The following is a 22,053-nucleotide window of genomic DNA, read 5'->3' as shown; positions in this document are numbered from 1 at the left end:
TCCAGTTTATCTGGGAAAGATACAGCCTACACAGAGCCATCCCTCAGTATAAAAGACAGGTTCCAACTAAGGACCCAGGGCCCAGCCAATTCTATTCCAGAGTTCTAAGTCAAGCTAAACCCGTGAGGCTGTGCTAAGAGGCCTAGCATCCACAGCTTGCGTCATATGAGAGGATTTTACTCCAGTCTGGGTTTTACTTTTCTTTGCAGTATTGGGCTAAAGATGCTTATATGCCTCTATTGGCCAGCATCATCTTCCCTTGTGCCTGTTTCCAGCGCCCGGGCTCACTGGTATCAGTGCTTAAAGTCTTGGTTCACAAACAGCTGTGAGCGTTATCTTTGTTGTTTCTCTTTTCTAGAGAGAGAACCCAAGTACAGAAGGATCCTGGGTTCAGAACACGGGACAGCCCCTGAATTAGGTTCAGCTAAGAAAAGACATTTTGAGTTTAGACTGCCAGGCTGACCCAGGATCCACGTGGAACCACCAGGTTTCACCCAGGTCCCAGTTAAGCCACCTAGTAACTGCAATTTGCCTTGGCAAAAGAATTAGAAATGGCTGTAAGCCCAGGTCTGCCTCGAGGTTACCCTCAAGGTTCCTCCCTTGAGGAGGTTCCTCCCACATGCAGAGCATCCCTGAAAGTGCCGGCTGAGCCTGTGAAGCGTAGACCAGAAGGGGGCTCCTGGAGGGGTCTCTACCCCCAGGCCAGGAGCAGCTCTGAGCTGTGCTGGTCACATCTGTGCCAAAGGTTTCTGGGCTTTGGAAACCACCTGCTTAGCTGACTGCCGCAGCCAGTCCTTGATGCTTTCTTCCTTCAGGGAGCAGCCGATGAACACGAGGTAACACTCCTGCTGCCCACTGCTGTCTTGAGGTGTGCTTCGGGAATCAGGTGGTGGCGAGGGTCCCTCCAAAACCGGGACAATGCTCAAAGAATTGGCCAGAGTGTTGTGGCAGACCTCCATGGCCCTCTCAGAGTCTGTAGGGAGAACACACGTAGACCCTGAGCCCCCGCTACACTAAGCCTATAACATGCAGATAGTTGGGGACAGATTCCTGTGACACATGCAGGAAGAAGAACTGCCATGACTCATGGCAAGTTAAAAAGGATGAATGAACTAAGAGAGGGAGGAGCAATGTAAATTTCTGGCTTGGCTGATTTGGTAATTAGGTGGACATCACTAACCCAGAAAGGGACTATAAGAGGAGAGCCCCTTCGGTCTCAGCAGAAGCCTGAAAGGCTGAGGGAAAAGGGAGTGTCAACATACAAGTGGTACAGGAGGGTCACATAACAGAAACAGGAAAGCTAGTACTGGTGTTTTTTTTAGGTCCCCCTAAAAAGCAAGATGGGAAAGGGATCCAAAACAAAGAGAGGTTAACTGAGTAAGAAAGGGCTCAAGAGAAGGTCTAAATAAAGACAAAAACAAGGTGAGAGGGAAGGGGGAGGCATTATGACCTTTGAAGCAAGGAGGAGGCTGTCTGTTGGAGCCTGAGGGAAGAAGGCTTGAGTAAGGGGCCAAAGTTTCAGATTCAGTAACATAAATAAAGCCAAAGACATGGGTTAAGGACCTTGAGAGATCTTTACACAGGTGACATGGTCCCATGCTTACAACTCTCAGTGGCTCCCTATGGCAGACACTGATGGTTGCCTGTCCACCACCTGCTCTCTCTAGCACCAATTCCCCAGAAAGCACGGCAGCTCAATCCTGGGCAATGAGAGAAGTCTGCTGAGGAAGAGGCAGGGGGTGCCTCAGTGAAAGGCGTCTGTATTGATAATGCAACCCACAAGAAGAGCCTCTCCTATCAGCTGGATGTTGTGCTTGGAGGTGACACCCAGATCTGTAGCACTACCTGGCAATGAGGGCTGGGAACCCGAAGACAAGCTGACATACTAAGAATGGAAGAACACACATTACCTGTGTCCTCAGTGGCGTTGCTATGCTGCCTCACCTCTTGACTTCTTATGATATAGCTAACACCAGCTAGTTGAGTTGGTGTTTTCTGTTACGAAAGCTAAAAATGCCTTAACAGACATATTCCTACTAGGCCTCAGCCACAATGAACCCTTTCTGCTTCCTGCAATATGCCTTGTTTGCCTTGGTTCCAAAGCACGTGCAGTGCCTTTTCCCTTGAATATTCTCCCTTTCCTCAATGTTGAGTTGACTAATTCCTTGTTTTGAGGCCCTCCTTGACCTCCAGCCCAGGATGAACAGACTTCAAGTCACGAGGGTTCCAGAGGTCTAAGGCTGATAAATCGGGAGAAGGCAAGTGGAAGGCTTGAAGACTTTGGCAGAAATGGATCTGGAGCTGGAGAGCTCATCACTGGGGGAGCTCCTGGTGACAGGTCTAGGAGGCCATGGATGGCTTGAAAGGGGTAGATTGAGAGTCTCTGGAATAAGAAGTCAAGGAGCTATGAGGAGAGGCCCTGGGCAGGCCATCCGGGGGTAAGACAGGACACATCCCGCACTGTGGAGCAGGACCTGCAGAAAGGTGGGGGGACTAGAAGAGCCACTGGTGTTAAGCCCAGATGGGAGGGTTTTTGAGAAAGGCTGAGAGGTATCCGTGGTCTGCAGAGCACCAGTAAAAGCTATGAATCCACATCATGAGAATGTGAGCATTCCATAGTGCAGGACTCTTAAATCCAACTCCCCAGTTACCTGAAAACTTCACTTTGCCCAGGATGTGGTAGATGTTTCCAGAGAAGGGACTTGGCTTGATGGAAGACTGAATTGCTGGTGGAAGAAGAGGACAAGGCTGTCACCAACCTGGGGGCAGAGGCCCAGTTCGGGGCACACAGCTAGGAGGCTTAGGGACTGGGAAGGATCCCTACTCCAGGGACCAGGGCTTACAGGCTGTTCCTCCACCAGACCCTCCCAGTGGCTCTGCCACTGTTCCCAGGGTTGGGGCACTCCTGGACCCTCAAATCCCTCTGCCTGTTTTCAGATCCCAAGGGCAAGGAGAAAAGACAGCACACACAAACTAAAATGGTGCCATGAAGCAGCGACAACTTTGACATACTCTTTTATCAGGGTCCCAACCAAGGTTTACCTTTACATTTGGCCACAAAGCGAGTCTTCTCCAAGGGACGACCAAACCATACGCAGATCTGAACCATTAGTGGAAAGACCGATCCAGAGTCAAATTTACCTTCATACCTTAAAAAGTTTAAAAAGTTGTAAGTACAAGTAATTGGGGCTTTGAATGTTATTATATACCACTCAGGGATGAATTATATATCATTCATCCTATAATATTTGAGTTCTTTCTTACGTGCCATTTTGCATACAAAACATTTATTTTAAATATGTGTATGTCTCTTTCACCTTGAGACTGGGAAGCATGGTTGCCCATTAGAGCAGGGAGGTCTGTAGACTAGCAGTTCCGTGAAACCAAAGACCCCATCTATGTTTGAAGCCTACCAGTGTGCCACCTGAGATTGGGGGTTCCTCCTGACACCCCTGGAGCTCTTCCTCAGGGCCCCAACTATACCCCACTTTTGAGAGCAGCTTAACAGACCGTACATTTGGATGTGCACACTTTCCAAAAGGAACTAAAGAGCTGGGGCATCTCTGCTCTATTTTTTCAGTTTTGAACTCAGCAGATACAGTGCCAACCACAGGTTCATGAAGAAGATCCCATGTTGGGGCTCCTTGGGGGGCTCAGTGGGTTAAAGCCTCTGCCTTTGGCTCAGGTCATGATCCCAGGGTCCTGGGATCAAGCCTTGAATTGGGCTCTCGGCTCAGCAGGGAGCCTGCTTCCTCCTCTCTCTCTGCCTACTTGTGATCTCTGTCTGTCAAATAAATAAATAAGATCTTAAAAAAGGAAAGAAAGAAAGAAAGTGGTCTGTGACTTAGATGGGGGGGAAAAAAAAGAAGATCCCATGTTCAGGGGCAGGGGGTTGGCTCAGTTGGTGGAGCATGTGACTCTTGATCTTGGGGTTGTGAGCTCAAGCCCCACGTTGGGTGTAGAGACTGCTTAAAAAAAATTTTTTTTTAAAAACACATGCCATATCCAGAGTATCTAAAAAATTAAAGTTTTTATTATGGAAAATTTCAAACACATGCGAAGATAGACAGTGCAATGAACCCCCATCACCCAGCTGCCAAAATTATGGAATTGTCATTCCTTCTTTTGAATTATTTCCTTGAGATGAAACCCCATGACAGAATCAATCCAGGAGAGGGTATAACCATCTCAGGGGTAATAGTTTACACCACTCCCAGCAGCAGAAGAGTGTTTCAGTTTCACAATTCCCCCAACAATGATTCTTACAGATATTTTTGGTTAAGTGTAATAGATGTCAAGCCAAACAATAGTAAGGCATCATTTTACATTTCTGAATATTACTAAAGTGGAATTCTGTTACCATGGCTGCCATTTATACTTGCTTTTAAGTGAACTGTGCTGGTGCACCTGGGTGCCTCTGTCAGTTAAGTGTCCAACTCATGGTTTCAGCTCAGGTCATGATCTCAGGGTCATGGGATCAAGTCCTGCCCAGGCTCTGTGCTCAGCATGGAGTCTGCCTTAGATTCCCTCTCCCTCCCTCTGTCCCCCTCCACCGTCACGTACCCTCTTTAATAATAAATAAATAAAATCTTAAAAAAAAAAAAAGTGAACTGTCCACATCTATATGGACTGGGTTACTTTTCTTCAATATCAGAATAAGCTTCTCAAATATTATATTAACCCTTTGCCACATGATGCACATATTTTCTTCTAGTCTATTATATTTTATTAATTTCCTTTGCTTTAAAATAGCTCTACAGATTTGAATTTTATATCACATGTATTGTTGAAACTATCTTACTCATTATGCTTTCTTTAAAGTAAGGTGCTGGTATAACATTTTTGCAGTAATGATAAATTCTTCCTGCCCTCTCCGAAGATACGGGAGACCACTGGCCTCTCTGGGCTTCTTTGTTTAGAGCCTGAATCCTTAGGGAAATTGGGAGGGGCCAAGAAAAGAGTGAAGGTTTCCTGCTAGACTAGAAACAAGCCTTCTACCAGGGGAAATGGGGGTGGGGTAGATGAGCAGAGAGAGGGTTGTGGGAGGGGAATGGCTGAAAATATGCACAGCACAGAGCTGAGCACATCTAGAGCTAAACCCTATTCACTCTGAGTGGGCCCTGACTCAGTGAGGAAGCGGGGAAAATATACAGGGATGTGTAGGAGTCTGATGGCTGCCATCTTGTTAACAGATGAAAATATCTGATTCCTAGGAAGGAACTCAGAAGGGAGGGCCCAAAGGGTGATTGTGAGGCCCCTCCAACTCCGATTCTCTACAAGGGCTGATCTTCCTGGTAAAGAGAAGGCTTCAGACTTTAGATTCACAGAGCCTTCTAATGAACACCTTATACCTGGCTCTCTCTAGGATCATTCTGCCTCCAGGAAAGTCTGTGCCCTGAGCTAAGTTCGTGTGCACAATGAACAGAATGAGTCACCATGGACTACAGAATGGGTGCTTCCCTAGGCACTAGGTGGAGACAGCAGGAATCTCTGCACCAGGCCCAGAGGTGTGGCAGGAGAAGGGTCAGAAGCCCCAGTCACCGGAGAAGGTGGTTTCACCCAGAAGCTCCACCGTTTCTTTTTAGCTAAGATATAACTTTCTCGATCACGCATAAGGGACGATCCACTCACCTACGGTTTAAGCAAGTATGATCTAACTCAGAGGTTCCTTCTAGAATATGCCTAAAAATCTTCAGTTTCACATAGTGGACTTGTTTGTTTTACCAGCATAGTACAAATCAGTTCTTTGCTGGTATAAAATACTGGTGACATAAGGGGTGGTGTAGAAAGGTGTCTGGGGGAATGAGTAAAGAAAACAAAGATAATCCAAATCAACGGGAGAATACTTCTGGCCAAGCTCTAGTAGTTGCCTTCCCTTGAACATCGGAAACAGTTACCCATTCTATACAGAAACACGCGCAGCACGCGGCTGAGCATATAGGCTCCGGAGCCATACAAACTGAGTTAGATAGGCAGCTCTTTCACTTACTGGCTGTATGAATTTGAAACATTTAACTCCTTGCTGCCTCACTGACATTATCCTTAAAAAGGAGGGAAACAGGGGCACCTGGGTGGCTCGGTGCGTTAAAGCCTCTGCCTTTGGCTAGGGTCATGATCCCAGGGTCCTGGGATCAAGCCCCGCATCGGACTCTCTGCTCCACAGGGAGCCTGCTTCCTCCTCTCTCACTCTCTGCCTGCCGCTCTGCCTGCTTGTGATCTCTGTCTGTCAAATAAATAAATAAAATCTTAAAAATATATAATAATTAAAAAAAAAGGAGGGAAATAATGGAGTCTACCTTGCAGGCTTGGTTTGAGGATTAATGGATAACACAAAACAGGTAGAGCTCTTCAGGTGGCACTGTCCAACAGAACTTTCTGTAATGATGGAAATGTTCTGGATCTGTGCTGTCTAGTGTGGTAGTTGCTGGCCACAGTAACTACTGAGCACTTGAAGTGTAGCTTGTATGACTGAGAGACTGATTTTACTTAATTTTTATTAATTTACATTTTATTAAATAGCCAAATACGGCTGGTGGCTACTGTCCTGGAGAGCTCAGAACAGTGTGAAGCACACAGTGTGCTCAAGTGATGCTGGCACTAATACGACTACAGTGCCCTTGGTACTGTCTTTCCTCCTCCACTCCCTTTTGGAGGAGGGGTTCACATGCTGTGAGGCTGCCAGGAGAGAATAAACATCCCCTGGGCCACAACAGCAGGGAACCTACCTGTCAGGAGGGACCCCCCCAGAGGACTGACTGTATTCTCAGGAGTGACTCTCATCTGGGAAGGCTGTAACTCCTTGGGTCCATGCCAGCCACCTCACCCTCACTAGAGGCTAGAACAAACAAAGAACATGATGTGCCTGGTGCTCACAGGGCCACTCCCTAAGTCTCAACATCCAGCAAGGCTCCCAAGTTGGAGCCCAAGATGTATGGAGCACTGGGCTCCTAGCAAGACCAGCAGCTGCTGCGACATGGCAGGCCATCCAGCTGCCACTGTCACTCTTGTAGAACACCTGAAATTTCTTTTTCCTCCCTCCCTTCCTTCTTTCCTTTTTTTCTTCCTTTTTCTGTAAATAAATACATCATTGCATTTACAAAGAAATCTTAGCTACTTTTCAGTGATGATACTTGCCAGCCAGGGTACATTAAATATCGAGACCGTAGCATCTGAGGACTTGAAAAACTATTTTCCGAGAGAATCAGCTCAATGTCTTCATTCCTTTGAAAGCATACAGAAAAACGCAGGTTAATTAGGATGAGCAATCTTACCTTGCTCGTTTTGCTTCCTCCCCCCACAGATGCACAAGCACATATGCATTTCTTTTTTCCGTTACTGCACACCTAAACCCTTCAGTATGCCTCCCTCTCCTAAGAACAAGGACATTCTCTTTTAGAACAACACCACTATTATTATACCCAAGGAACTTAATACTGTTGACCAGCAGTACTGGTATCATCTAGAAGCTCATCAGAAACACAAAATTCCAGGCTCCACTCCACCTGCCGAATCAGAAGATCCCTAAGAGATCTATCTATAGCACATTAGAGTTGGAGGAGTACCGATCTAATCCATTTTCGAGTTTTCCCTGTTTTGCCAGAGAGGGAACCCAGGATCCAATCAAGGACTGTGTACTGAATTTACAATCTTTCTTTTCCTTTAATGTGGAGTAATTCTTCCAACTTTTTATTTTTTACAGAGTTGACATTTTTTGAAGAGTACATGCCAGCTGTCCTGTGTCCTACTACAATGTGGATCTGTCTGGTTGTTTCCTTATGATTAGATTCAGTCAGACATTTTTGGTAAGATTAATACCCAGGTTATGTGTCCTTCCCAGGGTATCATATGAAGGAGGCACATGATGTCAGTTTGTCCACTTACTGGTCTAAGTTTAATCATTTGGTCGATGCCATGTCTACTAGATCTCTCTACTGTGAAGGTACTTTCCCCTCATCATAAGCAGAAAGTAGGCCATGGAGTGATACTTTGTGACCAGTTAATGTCCTTTTCATCAACAATCTGTCACCTACTGCTCTTAGTATCCACTGATGATTCTTGCCTAAATCAAGTATTATACTAACGGTTACAAAATAATGACTTTCAAGTTCTATAAATCCTTATTTATTAGTGTAAAGAGAGATTTACTGTCCTGCCCCTCCTCATTTTTTTAGTATCACCATGGACTCAATTTATTCCATGTGTTATATATAATTTGTTATTATATTTGTTTTTCTCTTATGCCCAAGTTGTCCCAATTTGTCTAGCGGGAGTTTTTGAGCTGGCTCTGGTATCTTTTTGACCTATCTCTACTAATCTTTGAGTACCTCCTCCTTGCTTTTTTAGCACAAAATGTACCAGGCTCACCTGTACTTTCCCTGCCCTAGTCCTGCAATCAGCCAATTCTCCAAGGAGTCCTGATACCTTGTACTGGGGACTGGTATGTAGAAACCAGGATCTAGAGGTAGGGGTGTTTATTCTACTGTGGTATTAGTATTTCTGGTCCCTTTCCATGGGAAGAGCTAGGAAATAAACATTTTCTTGAAATAATGAATTTATGCTGACACCCACAATTCAAATCCACCATTCACAGGGTTTTTCTTCACTTCTCCCACTTCTTTTTTTTTTTTCCATTTTATTTATTTTTTCAGTGTAACAGTATTCATTCTTTTTGCACAACACCCAGTGCTCCATGCAAAACGTGCCCTCCCCATTACCCACCACCTGTTCCCCCAACCTCCCACCCCTGACCCTTCAAAACCCTCAGGTGGCCCCAACCTCCCACCCCTGACCCTTCAAAACCCTCAGGTTGTTTTTCAGAGTCCATAGTCTCTTATGGTTCGCCTCCCCTCCCCAATGTCCATAGCCCGCTCCCCCTCTCCCAATCCCACCTCCCCCCAGCAACCCCCAGTTTGTTTTGTGAGATTAAGAGTCATTTATGGTTTGTCTCCCTCCCAATCCCATCTTGTTTCATTTATTCTTCTCCTATCCCCCTACCCCCCCATGTTGCTTCTCCATGTCCTCATATCAGGGAGATCATATGATAGTTGTCTTTCTCCGACTGACTTATTTCACTAAGCATGATACGCTCTAGTTCCATCCACGTCGTCGCAAATGGCAAGATTTCATTTCTTTTGATGGCTGCATAGTATTCCATTGTGTATATATACCACATCTTCTTTATCCATTCATCTGTTGATGGACATCTAGGTTCTTTCCATAGTCTGGCTATTGTAGACATTGCTGCTATAAACATTCGGGTACACGTGCCCCTTCGGATGACTATGTTTGTATCTTTAGGGTAAATACCCAGTAGTGCAATTGCTGGGTCATAGGGTAGTTCTATTTTCAACATTTTGAGGAACCTCCATGCTGTTTTCCAGAGTGGTTGCACCAGCTTGCATTCCCACCAACAGTGGAGGAGGGTTCCCCTTTCTCCACATCCTCTCCAGCATCTGTCATTTCCTGACTTGTTAATTTTAGCCATTCTGACTGGTGTGAGGTGATATCTCATTGTGGTTTTGATTTGTATTTCCCTGATGCCGAGTGACGTGGAGCACTTTTTCATGTGTCTGTTGGCCATCTGGATGTCTTCTTTGCAGAAATGTCTGTTCATGTCCTCTGCCCATTTCTTGATTGGATTGTTTGTTCTTTGGGTGTTGAGTTTGCTAAGTTCCTTATAGATTTTGGATACTAGCCCTTTATCTGATATGTCGTTTGCAAATATCTTCTCCCATTCTGTCAGTTGTCTTTTGGTTTTGTTAACTGTTTCCTTTGCTGTGCAAAAGCTTTGGATCTTGATGAAATCCCAATAGTTCATTTTTGCCCTTGCTTCCCTTGCCTTTGCCGTTGTTCCTAGGAAGATGTTGCTACGGCTGAGGTCGAAGAGGTTGCTGCCTGCATTCTCCTCAAGGATTTTGATGGATTCCTTTCTCACATTGAGGTCCTTCATCCATTTGGAGTCTATTTTCGTGTGTGGTGTAAGGAAGTGGTCCAATTTCATTTTTCTGCATGTGGCTGTCCAATTTTCCCAGCACCATTTATTGAAGAGGCTGTCTTTTTTCCATTGGACATTCTTTCCTGCTTTGTCGAAGATTAGTTGACCGTAGAGTTGAGGGTCGATTTCTGGGCTCTCTATTCTGTTCCACTGATCTATGTGTCTGTTTTTGTGCCAGTACCATGCTGTCTTGATGATGACAGCTTTGTAATAGAGCTTGAAGTCCGGAATTGTGATGCCACCAACTTTGGCTTTGTTCTTCAATATTCCTTTGGCTATTCGAGGTCTTTTCTGGTTCCATATAAATTTTAGGATTATTTGTTCCATTTCTTTGAAAAAAATGGATGGTATTTTGATAGGGATTGCATTAAATGTGTAGATTGCTTTAGGTAGCATAGACATTTCCACAATATTTATTCTTCCAATCCAGGAGCATGGAACATTTTTCCATTTTTTTGTGTCTTCCTCAATTCCTATTCTCTTGAAACTGTTCCAAAAAATAGAAATGGAAGGAAAACTTCCAAACTCATTTTATGAGGCCAGCATCACCTTGATCCCAAAACCAGACAAGGATCCCACCAAAAAAGAGAACTACAGACCAATATCCTTGATGAACACAGACGCAAAAATTCTCGCCAAAATACTAGCCAATAGGATTCAACAGTACATTAAAAGGATTATTCACCACGATCAAGTGGGATTTATTCCAGGGCTGCAGGGTTGGTTCAACATCCGCAAATCAATCAATGTGATAGAACACATTAATAAAAGAAAGAACAAGAACCATATGATACTCTCAATAGATGCTGAAAAAGCATTTGACAAAGTACAGCATCCCTTCCTGATCAAAACTCTTCAAAGTGTAGGGATAGAGGGCACATACCTCAATATTATCAAAGCCATCTATGAAAAACCCACCGCAAATATCATTCTCAATGGAGAAAAACTGAAAGCTTTTCCGTTAAGGTCAGGAACACGGCAGGGATGTCCATTATCACCACTGCTATTCAACATAGTACTAGAAGTCCTAGCCTCAGCAATCAGACAACAAAAAGAAATTAAAGGCATCCAAATTGGTAAAGAAGAAGTCAAACTATCACTCTTCGCAGATGATATGATACTATATGTGGAAAACCCAAAAGACTCCACTCCAAAACTGCTAGAACTTGTACAGGAATTCAGTAAAGTGTCAGGATATAAAATCAATGCACAGAAATCAGTTGCATTTCTGTACACCAACAACAAGACTGAAGAAAGAGAAATTAAGGAGTCAATCCCATTTACAATTGTACCCAAAACTATAAGATACCTAGGAATAAACCTAACCAAAGAGGCTAAGAATCTATACACAGAAAATTATAAAGTACACTTCTCCCACTTCTTATTTATCATCTTTCTTATCTAACAAATGATGTTGTTTGAATCAGGGCTCTAACAGAGGATTATGTTTAAAAGTTACTCGAATTAACTGCTGTGTGGGGTTATTACTTTGATATAGAGACGGTTCACTTTTTGTTTTATTTAGTTTTATCTCTCTTTGTTAACTTCTGAATATGTAAAATATTTACATTGCTCAAAGTCAAAATTATATAAAAAGCATATACCTTTTGGTGTCTTTGTAGAGCAAACAAATGTGCTGTATGACCAGATGTTTTCTCTTCATACAGGTCCATACACACGAAGTCATCAATTCTCTATTTTTAGTTCAAAATTTGGACCCAAGTCCATGAAGTAAAAAAAAAAAAATTTCTCTATGTTCTCTATGCCATTTCTTTCACATCTTAACACAAGGAATATTGATAGAGTCTTGACTTCATCCTTTAATGCATGAAAATGGGATGCATCTACAGAAAATATCTTGAGGCACCTGGCTCAGTTGGTAAAGCATGCAACTCTTGATCTCAGGGTTGTAAGTCTGAGCCCCATCTTGGGTACAGAGGATACTTTAAAAATAAAATCTTGGGGCACCTGGGTGGCTCAGTCAGTTAAGCCTCTAACTCTTGATTTCAGCTCAGGTTATGGTCTCATGGTCATGAGACTGAGCCCTATGTCGGGCTCCACAGTCAGCATGGAGTTGGCTTGGGATTCTCTCTCTCCCTCTCCCTCTGCTTGTGTTTTCTCTCTCTCTCAATAAGTAAAATCTTTTTAAAAATCGTAAACAAAACAAACATCTCAAAACAGCACAAGATACTGATACATGGGGTCCTCTCGCTGATTTTTACAGACCATCAAAAGCACTTTTATAAATGTGCAAGAGAAAGACCCTGTGGGCCATAGTCAGAGTGCTGCATCTGAGGAAGTGGCTGGTCCTACCGGCTGAAGTAAACTTGGTAAGGTTACCTGGTGACAATCCCATTTTCTGCAAGAATGAAGGCTGCAATAGGATTGGCAGCCCTGATGAGGCTCTGCAGCTGGACAAGGAGAGGGTGCCTCTGCTCCGTGGTGTGACTGGTAAACACGACGTTACTCACCAGGCCTGGGGAATAAAACAAAGAATCGTTCAGGCTTCAGAGTCCCGATCGGGGCTGAGAGCCCACACAATGTGAGCCTTTGCTCCCTCCCTAGTCATCCCTTCCAGGAGCCCTCTTATGTAGATACCTCTGACCCCCAACACCTGCTCCCCTGTCTGTCACTGCCACTCCTTGGAGTGAAATGGCCTCAGGCCTATAGCTGTCTCACTTCTTAACCTCCTCTACTTTCTCAATTCTGCTCTCCAGGTGGAAGCTCTCCTTGGAGCTTCTTCATCAAAGGGCCCTTTCCACATCCCTTGTCCTTAACCTCCTCTGGAACCTGTGCCAGACAGCATCACCAGTCTAGACCACAGACACTTACCAAGCACTAACCACATGTCAGGACCTCACCATTAGATTCTCAAAGAGTGAGTGCACAGGCAAGGAGTCACTCACACGGACCTACAAGTCTAAGGTAAGTGCTAACACAGATATTCACACAGTCATACAGTAAGGAAGAGTAGTACAGGCAACGAGGGGTCGTGGAGTGGGTAACAATCCCTCCCAACCTTTCATGAAAATGTACAAGGAAAATCTATGCTACAGAGAATTTGGAAATCAGGGAACTTTACACATCCTACCACACCAGAATAATTATAATACCTCTTCCATACTCATTCCTGTTTTGAGATAGTTATGATCAGAGCATATACACCATTTCCACTATAAGATCACTTGCATTCTTGTTATTCAACCATTTTTATTCACTTATTAATATTGTGAAAATTTCAAACATATACAAAAACTTAAAAAGTAGTACAATAACCTCCCATGTGCCCATCACCCTTAAAGAATTAACAACACTTAGCTAACTGCATTTCTTCCATATCCTATGCCAGCCTTTTCCCCTTTCCCCTGGGTGATTCTGAAGTCAATAACAGACATCCTATTATTTCACCCAAAAATATTTCAGCATCTATCTCCATAAGATATGGATCCTTAAGAAAGAATAATTAACAATAAATTCTTCAATATAAAAAATATAGTCTACGTTCTCTGTCTCACGAATGTTTTCTTAATTTTTTGAACCAGGAACCAAAGTCCACCCAATTTTTCTTTGATGTATCTCATAATTCTCTTTCAATCTGCAATGTCTCCTCATTTCTTTGTAATTTATTTGCTGAAAAGCTATACCCTGTAAATTTCTGTCAGTCTGGATTTTGTTAACTGTAACCCCATGATGTCACTTTAACATACCAGCAGCTAGATCTCTTTTAGAGTCAATCTTTTAAAATATAAACTATTTTTAGGGGCGCCTGGGTGGCTCAGCGGGTTAAAGCCTCTGCATTCGGCTCAGGTCATGATCCCAGGGTCCTGGGATCAAGCCCCGCATCGGGCTCTCTGCTTGGCTGGGAGCCTGCTTCCTCCTCTCTCTCTCTCTGCCTGCCTCTCTGCCTACTTGTAATCTCTATCTGTCAAAAAAAAATAAATCTTTAAAAAAAAAAAAAATAAAATAAAATATAAACTATTTTTAAAAAATTCCTTGTTCTTGGGGTGCCTGGGTGGATCAATTGGTTAAGTGTCTGCCTTCAGCTCAGGTCATGATCCCAGGGTCCTGGGATCAAGCCCTGCATTGGGTTGCCTGCTTGGTGAGGAGCCTGCTTCTCCCTCTCCTTCTTCTGCCTCTGCTCTCTTTCTCTCCCTCTCTCTGTCAAATACATACATAAGATCTTTAAAAAGAATGATTAAAAAAATTTGTACTTTTTCTAATTTTTAAAGAAAATATTTATTTATTTATCTTAGTGTGAGCGAGTGAGCACAGGAGGGGGGGCAGAGGGAGAGGGAAGGAGAATATTTTTTTAAAAGATTTATTTATTCATTGAAGAGAGAGGGTGTGCGCACAAGAGAAAGAGAGTGGGGGGAGAGGCAGAGGGAGAGAGAATCCTGAAGCAGACTCCTTGTTGAGTGCAGAGCCCAGTGGGTGGCTCAATCCCAGGACCATGAGATCCTGACCTGAACTGAAACCTAGAGTTGGCTGCTTAACCAACTGAGTCACCCAGAGAGAGAGAGAGAGAGAGAGTCTTAAGGAGACTCTGGGCTGAGTGCAGAGCCTGAAGCCGGGCTTGATCTCATCACCCTGAGATCAGGACCTGAGCCGAAATCAAGAATCAGTCACTTAACTGACTCAGCCATCCAGGCACCACCCCCCCGCCCCCGACCTTTATAGCTTTTTGATAGCTCTAAATCACTATTTCTTATAATATCACTTTAGACAATGCCCATTGGCTTTTCTCTATGACAGATGGGGAAACTGGCATATTTTGAAGTGTTCTTCCTACTTTGCCATCACATTCTGGTTGGTCATATTAGTAAGTAATTTTAGTCCCTCCCGTGTTTATCTTTAAAACTAACTGTATACTAAGAGGATAACTTACTTTTTATAACTTGATTGTACAGCTCTAAACTTTATTAATGTCCCACTTTGGAAGATGTAGAGGATCTCCTGCTGCCTCCCAATTTTTTGTTAAATAGAACCTCATTTGTAGGTTTTTAAGATTTTCAACATTTATATTCTATTTTGTAATAGAATTCTTGTGGATGTTATCATTTCTATATCTAAGATTAAAATCTTTTTAGTAGTAGAGGCTAGCTTTTACAAATGATTAGTTCATAGGTGATTATTTCTATATCATAGAGAGACTTCAGCTGTCCTAAGCAATCTTGTAACTGTAGGATCCTGAATAATGAATATTCAGTATAGAGGACTCTGTATGAATACTATTTAATTCAGCTAAGTGTTCAGTTTGGGAAAAAAAATCAGCTGTATTTAGTTTTTGAGGGCAAAATACAAACAATGCAAAGAAGGATTCATAAGGAAAATAAATCCCTCCCTCCTCAGCCACCTACTTTCCCTCCCTGGAGGCAATTGCCATTATCAGATTCTCAGATCTTGTCAAGGATATGTTGTGTATACATAAGTAAATGTGTGTACACCTTTCTTTCCCACAAATAGTGACATATTATACTGTTCTGCACCTTGGTTTTTTTTTTTTTTTTACTTAAGCTCTTTAACTTTTTAATTTCTTAAAGCTTTCTTTTTCATTAAAATCTTCTCTATTACCTTACCATCTCAATCCTTCCCTCATGTAATCCTGTTCTCTCCCCTTCTCTAAACTATAAAAGCTCCAAAGAGTAACACAGGTGTATTTAAAATACAGGACTCAGAGTCTTATTTATCTTCTTCATATATATAAAAGGATAACATAATGTAAAAACTAAAGCATGGGTTTTAGAGCCAGGCAGACCACGAGTTTAAATGTGGGGCTCCACTAATTGCTAATGAATGACATCAGGGGCAAATTGCTCATCTTTCTCTCTAAGCCAAATTTCTTCCTCTGTTAGATGGGAACACTACTAACACATACCTGCAGGTTATCACTAAATATTTATCACAGGGCCTACAGATAGTAAGAACTCATTAAATTCAATTTATGACTACCACCATTACCATCACCCTCATTGTCAGTGGAGCAACAGCCTAAGAATGAGACCTCTACATGGACATTGAGGGGCCTGGACTGAGCCATTTCTCAGACAGACAAGGGTGGCGTGGCATCAGCAGGAAGCTAGGTCATGTGACTCCCACCAGTAAAGGCTGCCTAGTCCATGGTTTAGATGAATGGCCATCACTAGATGGAAGGCAACTTTCAGAATCCTTGGCTCCTGCCTCTAGTCTGAGGCAGAAGTAAATGATACTTCCTTCCTCTCACCATTTATACTAATGGAGAAAAATGTTCCAAAAATGCTAAAGACTGAATCTAACCTCACAAATTGTCTGGATGCATTCAATTCATGACCAGGGAGCAGGGATTAGAAGCTTCATGTCAATGGTCACATGTTACTATGGGGAAAGGATACAGATGAAGGTTATACCACATGACTGGGACCACAGACACCACGACTTGCAACTCACCTGCTGAACACAGAACCTCCTTCCTAAGTGTTTTTGAACAGTTTGGGGATCTATCAGTTCCTTGGTTCTGAGATATAGGTCCTATTCTCAGGTATCTGTTAGTGCACAGCTAGTAAGGTGACCTGAGGCCTCTGCACAGTGCTTGAGAAGGTGAGTTTCCTCAACAGCCTTCCTTGAAATCCAAGGGGTGAGTGCAGCTCTGCCTCCTCCTGACACTCAGTGAAAGGCTGCCCAGTTCCCCAGATGTGGGCTGTGGAGGCACCTGAGTTCTCCCCTAGGCCTGGTAAGGGCTAAACAGCTCCTGGACCCATGATCCATTACCAGTCCTTGCTGCCATTGTCAAGTTCAGACTACCAGTCTCTTTGCTAGGTCACTGCTTAGTCTGTGCACTTCCAGGCTTCTCTTATTAATAATTCATTCTAACTACTGGAGTCAGAGTGATCTTTCAAAAACAGAAAATCTGATCATATCAGATGTGCTCTGGTATATGCTCTGGTCACCACCAGGCCTTTGCTCCTGCTGGTCCTTCTGCCTGAAACCATCTTTCCCTTCCTCTTCGTCGGCCCAACTCCTCCTTCAAGCTATAGACGATGTGAATAGCTCCTCTTCCAAGAGCCTTCCCCAGTCCACCAGGAGTGGGCTGAAGTGGGCTCTGGATACAGATTTGCTGAATAAATGAATGAATGAATCAAGCGTCATAAAAGATACATGTGACCTGATCTCCAGGGCAGCTGCCTAAGCAGCTGAGCTGTGGTACCCACACACCAGAATTTTTCCCATTTCTAAGTCTATTTATCAGACAGTCATCTGAAAGATTTCTAAGACTTACTGATATATACACATTTTTGGGAGAAAATCAGTAAGGTACAAAAGGGTATTCAAGCCAAGATTCTTCCTACCTCCTCTGACACCCTGAGTCCTAATTCTTTTCCCCAGAGGCAACCACTGACAACCAGATTTTGGGTATGCTTTCTCAGATAGTCTATGCATATGCAAGTGTACAAGAATATACAGAATCACATTTTCTCAAGAGCTTCTCCCACACAAAACCTCTATCCTCAAGGTCTCCACATACGACCCAGTTGTGGTAACAGCACAGACTGAGGAATTCAAATGGAGAATATGTCAGCATTTTATTCTATTTTAAAATATTTAAAAATTTCTGTCAGAAGCTTTAACATTAAGATGGACCACCCTCAGCCAGTGTCAGGAAAGACTCCTAATGAAGGTAACACTGGTTGTGCCTGTGCACTCAGTCCCATTTGGAAAGGTCCCTCTGGAGGCTGCAAGGGAAGCATGGAGGATGAGCCTGGTGAGCCTAATGCCAGAACTCCATGTCCTATAGCTGCACTTGGGCCTGACTGGGGCCTCTGGAAACAGAGTGAGGCAAGGTCAGGAGGTCAGGCCCAGAATGTGGCAAAGCAGAGTTCTAGAAGGCTCAGCACATTCCAGAGGTGGCAAACATGGGAGCTGGATCCTGCAAGAATTCCATGAGATTTCCAGGAGTAGAAGACAAGAACAGCTGTGATGGATCTTGCAGTGAGGAGTCAGTGAAAGCTGACTGAAGACCTATAATAAAGGCCCTAGGACTCTGTTTAGTATCTTCTTGGGCAAAAGAAACTGGAGAATCAGACTGGTGCAAATGTGGCAACCTAAGTGCTGTGCGCCAGGGTCACAAGCATAAATCTGGCCTATTCGGGAAAGGGCTGGGGTCTGGATCTCTGATGGACACCTTGCCCAAAGTCCTGTCTGCCTCATGAATATCATGTAAATAAACCCTGGGTGGTTGAGATACTAGGTCATGAATTGGACACAGAAAAGGGGCTTTGGTTTACAGGGAAACAAGCAAAAGGATTATCCTCAGCATTCCTTAGGCCAGCTATGCAAACTACCACCTGCCAAGAGGAAATGCCAGCTGGGAGGCAGGTATAGCAGTAATCTGGAGCACAGGGTGAAGAGGCCACTGTGGGCGGTTTCATCTTGCTTGGGCCAGGAGCTTCCTTATGCTCTGTGTCAAAGAATGGATACCCACATTTGGCCAAAGTCCTACCAGTCTGGGATGCAAGTGAGTAGAGAGCCTGGCCTGCCCATTCCCCTGAGTGGGGAAACAACCTCTAAAGTCTGACTGTCCCAGTCTGGGCTAAAGGCCTTCAGAAGCCCAGGAGAAAGCAAAGTTTGTTTTATCCACCTATAGATACTAAAAGCAGGACATGGTAGTAAAAATAAAAAGTCTTTGTTCTTCTCTCCAATCAGCATTCTACTGAGTCCTGTTTGCTGTTTCAACTCTTGAGATTATTTCCTAATCCTTGGATTTCTGTAACACACATCATCTTGGGGCTGTGATACAGTCCTTTTCTCATTGTAAAACAATCCTTTGTTGTAAAAGCAATGAATTGGGGAGCTTGACCCATGAACAGGAGCAAAGGGAGGCAATATGCTCCCTCGGGACATGAAGTGTTTGTCTACTGGGGGCAGATCCCATTGCCAGGCCAGCCACCACATCTCTGAGGATAAAAGAAATACTTGCCTTTTATTTCCTCCTTCCCCGGATAGCCCATGCCCGTGGTGAGCCAGGTCAGACCAGTTCATAGGGTCCTTTGGGCCCAGATGCAAGGGGAAGATAATTACTAAGATACTGTTACTCTATAAGTCCTTTGGAGTTCAGAAAAACATTATCTCTGGCCCCAAGGTCATCTGCCCACATCTGATCACATCCTTATCTGTACACATGCACAGAATCTGACACAAGTTGCCTTTGAACACTAAATAAGGAAGCAGTGTTAATGAAATCTGTGACAAGTGCCGGAGAGAATCCAGTCTGTCTTGGCCTAAAAGGGCTTTCCTCCTGTAATATTGGCCCAGGTTCATGGACAGTGAAGAGAGAGCACCTCCCCAAGGCTCTCAGCCAGGGGAGTCTGACCAGCTGTGCTTTGTGTGCAAAAAAACAAAGGACCATGGAGGCAGAAAGTGCCAAGGAGCCAAGGTACATTAGGACGGCAATAATCATGTGGTGGACAGGGGATGACTATAACCTGCACCCTTGGGTTTGACCATGACTTGCAAACATATATTCAAGGACCAGTGATCCTAGATGCTCTGCATCTAGTCTGTCACCACATTCTACGGACCCAACCTCCATAAAATCTCCTTCATCTACCTGGAGTGGATACTGTGAGTGGACCCAGCCACCTCTATCCCACTCTGCTTCTGAGGTACAGTGCCTGGAAAGCAACAAAGGCCTGTAAAAGCTAGACTTGAGACTCCCTGGTGTGTCAGTCCAACACACACATTCCTCCCTCCAGTTACTGGCTCCTGCCCTGCACAGCACCCAGCTCAGCTGTTTCCCAAGACAATAGCTCTGGTATACTCAGTTGTTTCCGCTCCCTGCGGACTGGCAATGGGATCACCAGGGCAAAACTGTGCTGGGGACACCAAGTTATTTTCTTCTGTCTGATTTCTTCTTGCTGGGCTGGCTCAGGAAGCTCAGACCCCAGGTCTTCTGACAACAATGAGCATTTTATCATCACTGCAGGAAATTCAGAATTTATTCTGGGTCTCCAGGCACCATAGTTAATATGACTAAAAAGTGCTGCTTCCAGGGTTACCACATGGAAGGACAATGCAAGGTCAAATGTAACCTACTAGATGGGTGGAATTTTCTAAATGCTACCAAGGAGGTGTGGAAAATTCCAGTGCATATAGGAGGGTATTAAGGGAGAAGGTCCTACTGGACCATACTATGCACTCATGGGACAGGAGAAGTGCATCAAAATCTTGTTGATGCAAAGGCTAGGAATACCTAGTACCTTTTCAGTCCACTGACATTAAGGAGGACTTAAGCTCCGCTCAGGAAAGCTATTCTCATGACAGCTTATCATCTTAAGAGAGAAACTCAGGAAGAAAACTGCATATCAAATATGATAAAAGAAAAAGATGTCAGGGTGCCTGGGTGGCTCAGTCGTTAAGTGTCTGCATTCGGCTCAGGTCATGATCCCAGGATCAAGCCTCACATCAGGCTCCCTGATCCATGGGGAGTCTGCTTCTCCCTCTCCCCTGTGTGTTCCCTCTCCCTTTCCCCCTAGCTGTGTTTCCTCTCTCACTCTCTTTCTGTCAAATAAATAAATAAAATCTTAAAAAGAAAGAAAAAAATTTCCCCGGATGAATTTTGTTTGTTTCAGACTTTAGAATGGGAGGAAGGAGTGCGAAGAAAAGTCTATTGCATCTAAACAGAATTTGAAAGGCATGCAGAAGCAGGAAGTAAAACATATCGCTTACCTTGTGAACACTGGTCAAGACATTTAGGAAAGAGAAATCTAGAGGGAAAAAAAGAAAGAAGTTTTTAAAAGCCATTAATGTCACAATTGTCATTTATTATTTTCCACAAAATGTATCCAAGCTGACTTATTCAAAGGGGCAAGTGGTAGGCAGTACTACGCATCAAGAATTGGTTTTCGGGGGGTGCCTGGGTGGCTCAGTGTGTTAAGCCTCTGCTTTGGCTCAGGTCATGATCTCAGGGTCCTGGGATCGAGCCCCACATCGGGCTCTCTGCTCAGCAGGAGGCCTGCTTCCTTCTCTCTCTGCCTGCCTCTCTGCCTACTTATGATCTATCAAATAAATAAATAAAATCTTTTAAAAAAAAGGAAGAATTGGTTTTTGGGGTGCCTGGTTATCTCAGATGGTTAAGCATCTGCCTTTGGCTCAGGTCATAATCCCAGGATCCTGAAATTGAGCCCCATGTTGGGCTCCTAGCTCAGCGAGGAGTCTGCTTCTCCTTCTCTCCCTGCCTCTCCCCCTGCTGTGTTCTCTCTCTCTCTAATGAATAAATAAAATCTTTATTCAAAAAATCATTTTTCATAGCTTTGAACCAAAGCTCTCTAAGCCAGGACCCCACAGAAGTAGCCCTTATGTGGCCAACTCTTGATGGAACATTGATGATGGGATACAGGCCTAAACTCTAGATTACAAGAAACAGAAAAGAAAGTTCTTTTTTTTTTTTTTTTTTTTTAAAGATTTTATTTATTTGACAGACAGAGATCACAAGTAGGCAGAGAGGCAGGCAGAGAGAGGAGAGGAAGCAGCCTCTCCGCTGAGCAGAGAGCCCGATGCGGGGCTCGATCCCAGGACCCTGGGATCATGACCTGAGCCGAAGGCAGAGGCTTTAACCCACTGAACCACCCAGGCGCCCCTTTTTTGTTTTTTTAAAAGAGACACTGTCCTGATCATAAAGGGGAAGTTTCAAGGGAAAATGAGAAAAATTACATCCCCCTAACTCTGCCAAGGGTCTTCAGTACTAAAGTTACCACGCCTCCTCTTTATGTGCATGCTAGAATCCCAGTTCTCCTTCAACCTCATTCTCAGCTCTAATGGTGAAAGGATAGCAGGAAACTAATTGGATCACAGATGAAGCAGGTGAGAGTGACTGATTCAAAGTGTGAGTTAATTAATTAACTAAGAAAAACTTTTCAGAGAAAAACTTACCCTCTCAAGTGCTTTTAAACTCCTAAAGCATCACAGTACCCTTCTCAGGGAAGACAGCTAACATGGATGAGAATAACTGCCTTTTACCAAGTTCTTCCTCTGGGCGGGGTAGTGTGTGAGCAGTTCTCATGCTCGGTCTTGTTCTGTCCTCATGTCTA

General features: G+C 43.9%; 1 protein-coding gene across 4 annotated transcripts in view; it reads right to left on the bottom strand.

Moving 5' to 3' along the window:
• The window catches only part of DNAAF9 (dynein axonemal assembly factor 9), a 175,689-nt gene that overhangs the window by 5,873 nt on the left and 147,763 nt on the right, over positions 1-22,053 (bottom strand). For all 4 annotated transcript variants that reach the window (XM_045980797.1, XM_045980795.1, XM_045980796.1 and 1 more), the window contains 6 exons: positions 20,693-20,730; positions 12,335-12,470; positions 7,135-7,221; positions 3,043-3,149; positions 2,652-2,726; positions 768-973 (listed from right to left, as the gene is read on the bottom strand). In XM_045980797.1, the coding sequence (XP_045836753.1) occupies positions 768-973; positions 2,652-2,726; positions 3,043-3,149; positions 7,135-7,221; positions 12,335-12,470; positions 20,693-20,730 (649 nt within the window). The remainder of the gene's footprint in view (positions 1-767; positions 974-2,651; positions 2,727-3,042; positions 3,150-7,134; positions 7,222-12,334; positions 12,471-20,692; positions 20,731-22,053) is intronic.

This window comes from Meles meles, chromosome 16 (genome assembly GCF_922984935.1).
Source record: "Meles meles chromosome 16, mMelMel3.1 paternal haplotype, whole genome shotgun sequence".
Lineage (NCBI taxonomy): Eukaryota > Metazoa > Chordata > Mammalia > Carnivora > Mustelidae > Meles > Meles meles.
The sequence above is the reverse complement of the archived record's forward strand: the minus strand, read 5'-3'. Positions and strand labels throughout refer to the sequence as shown.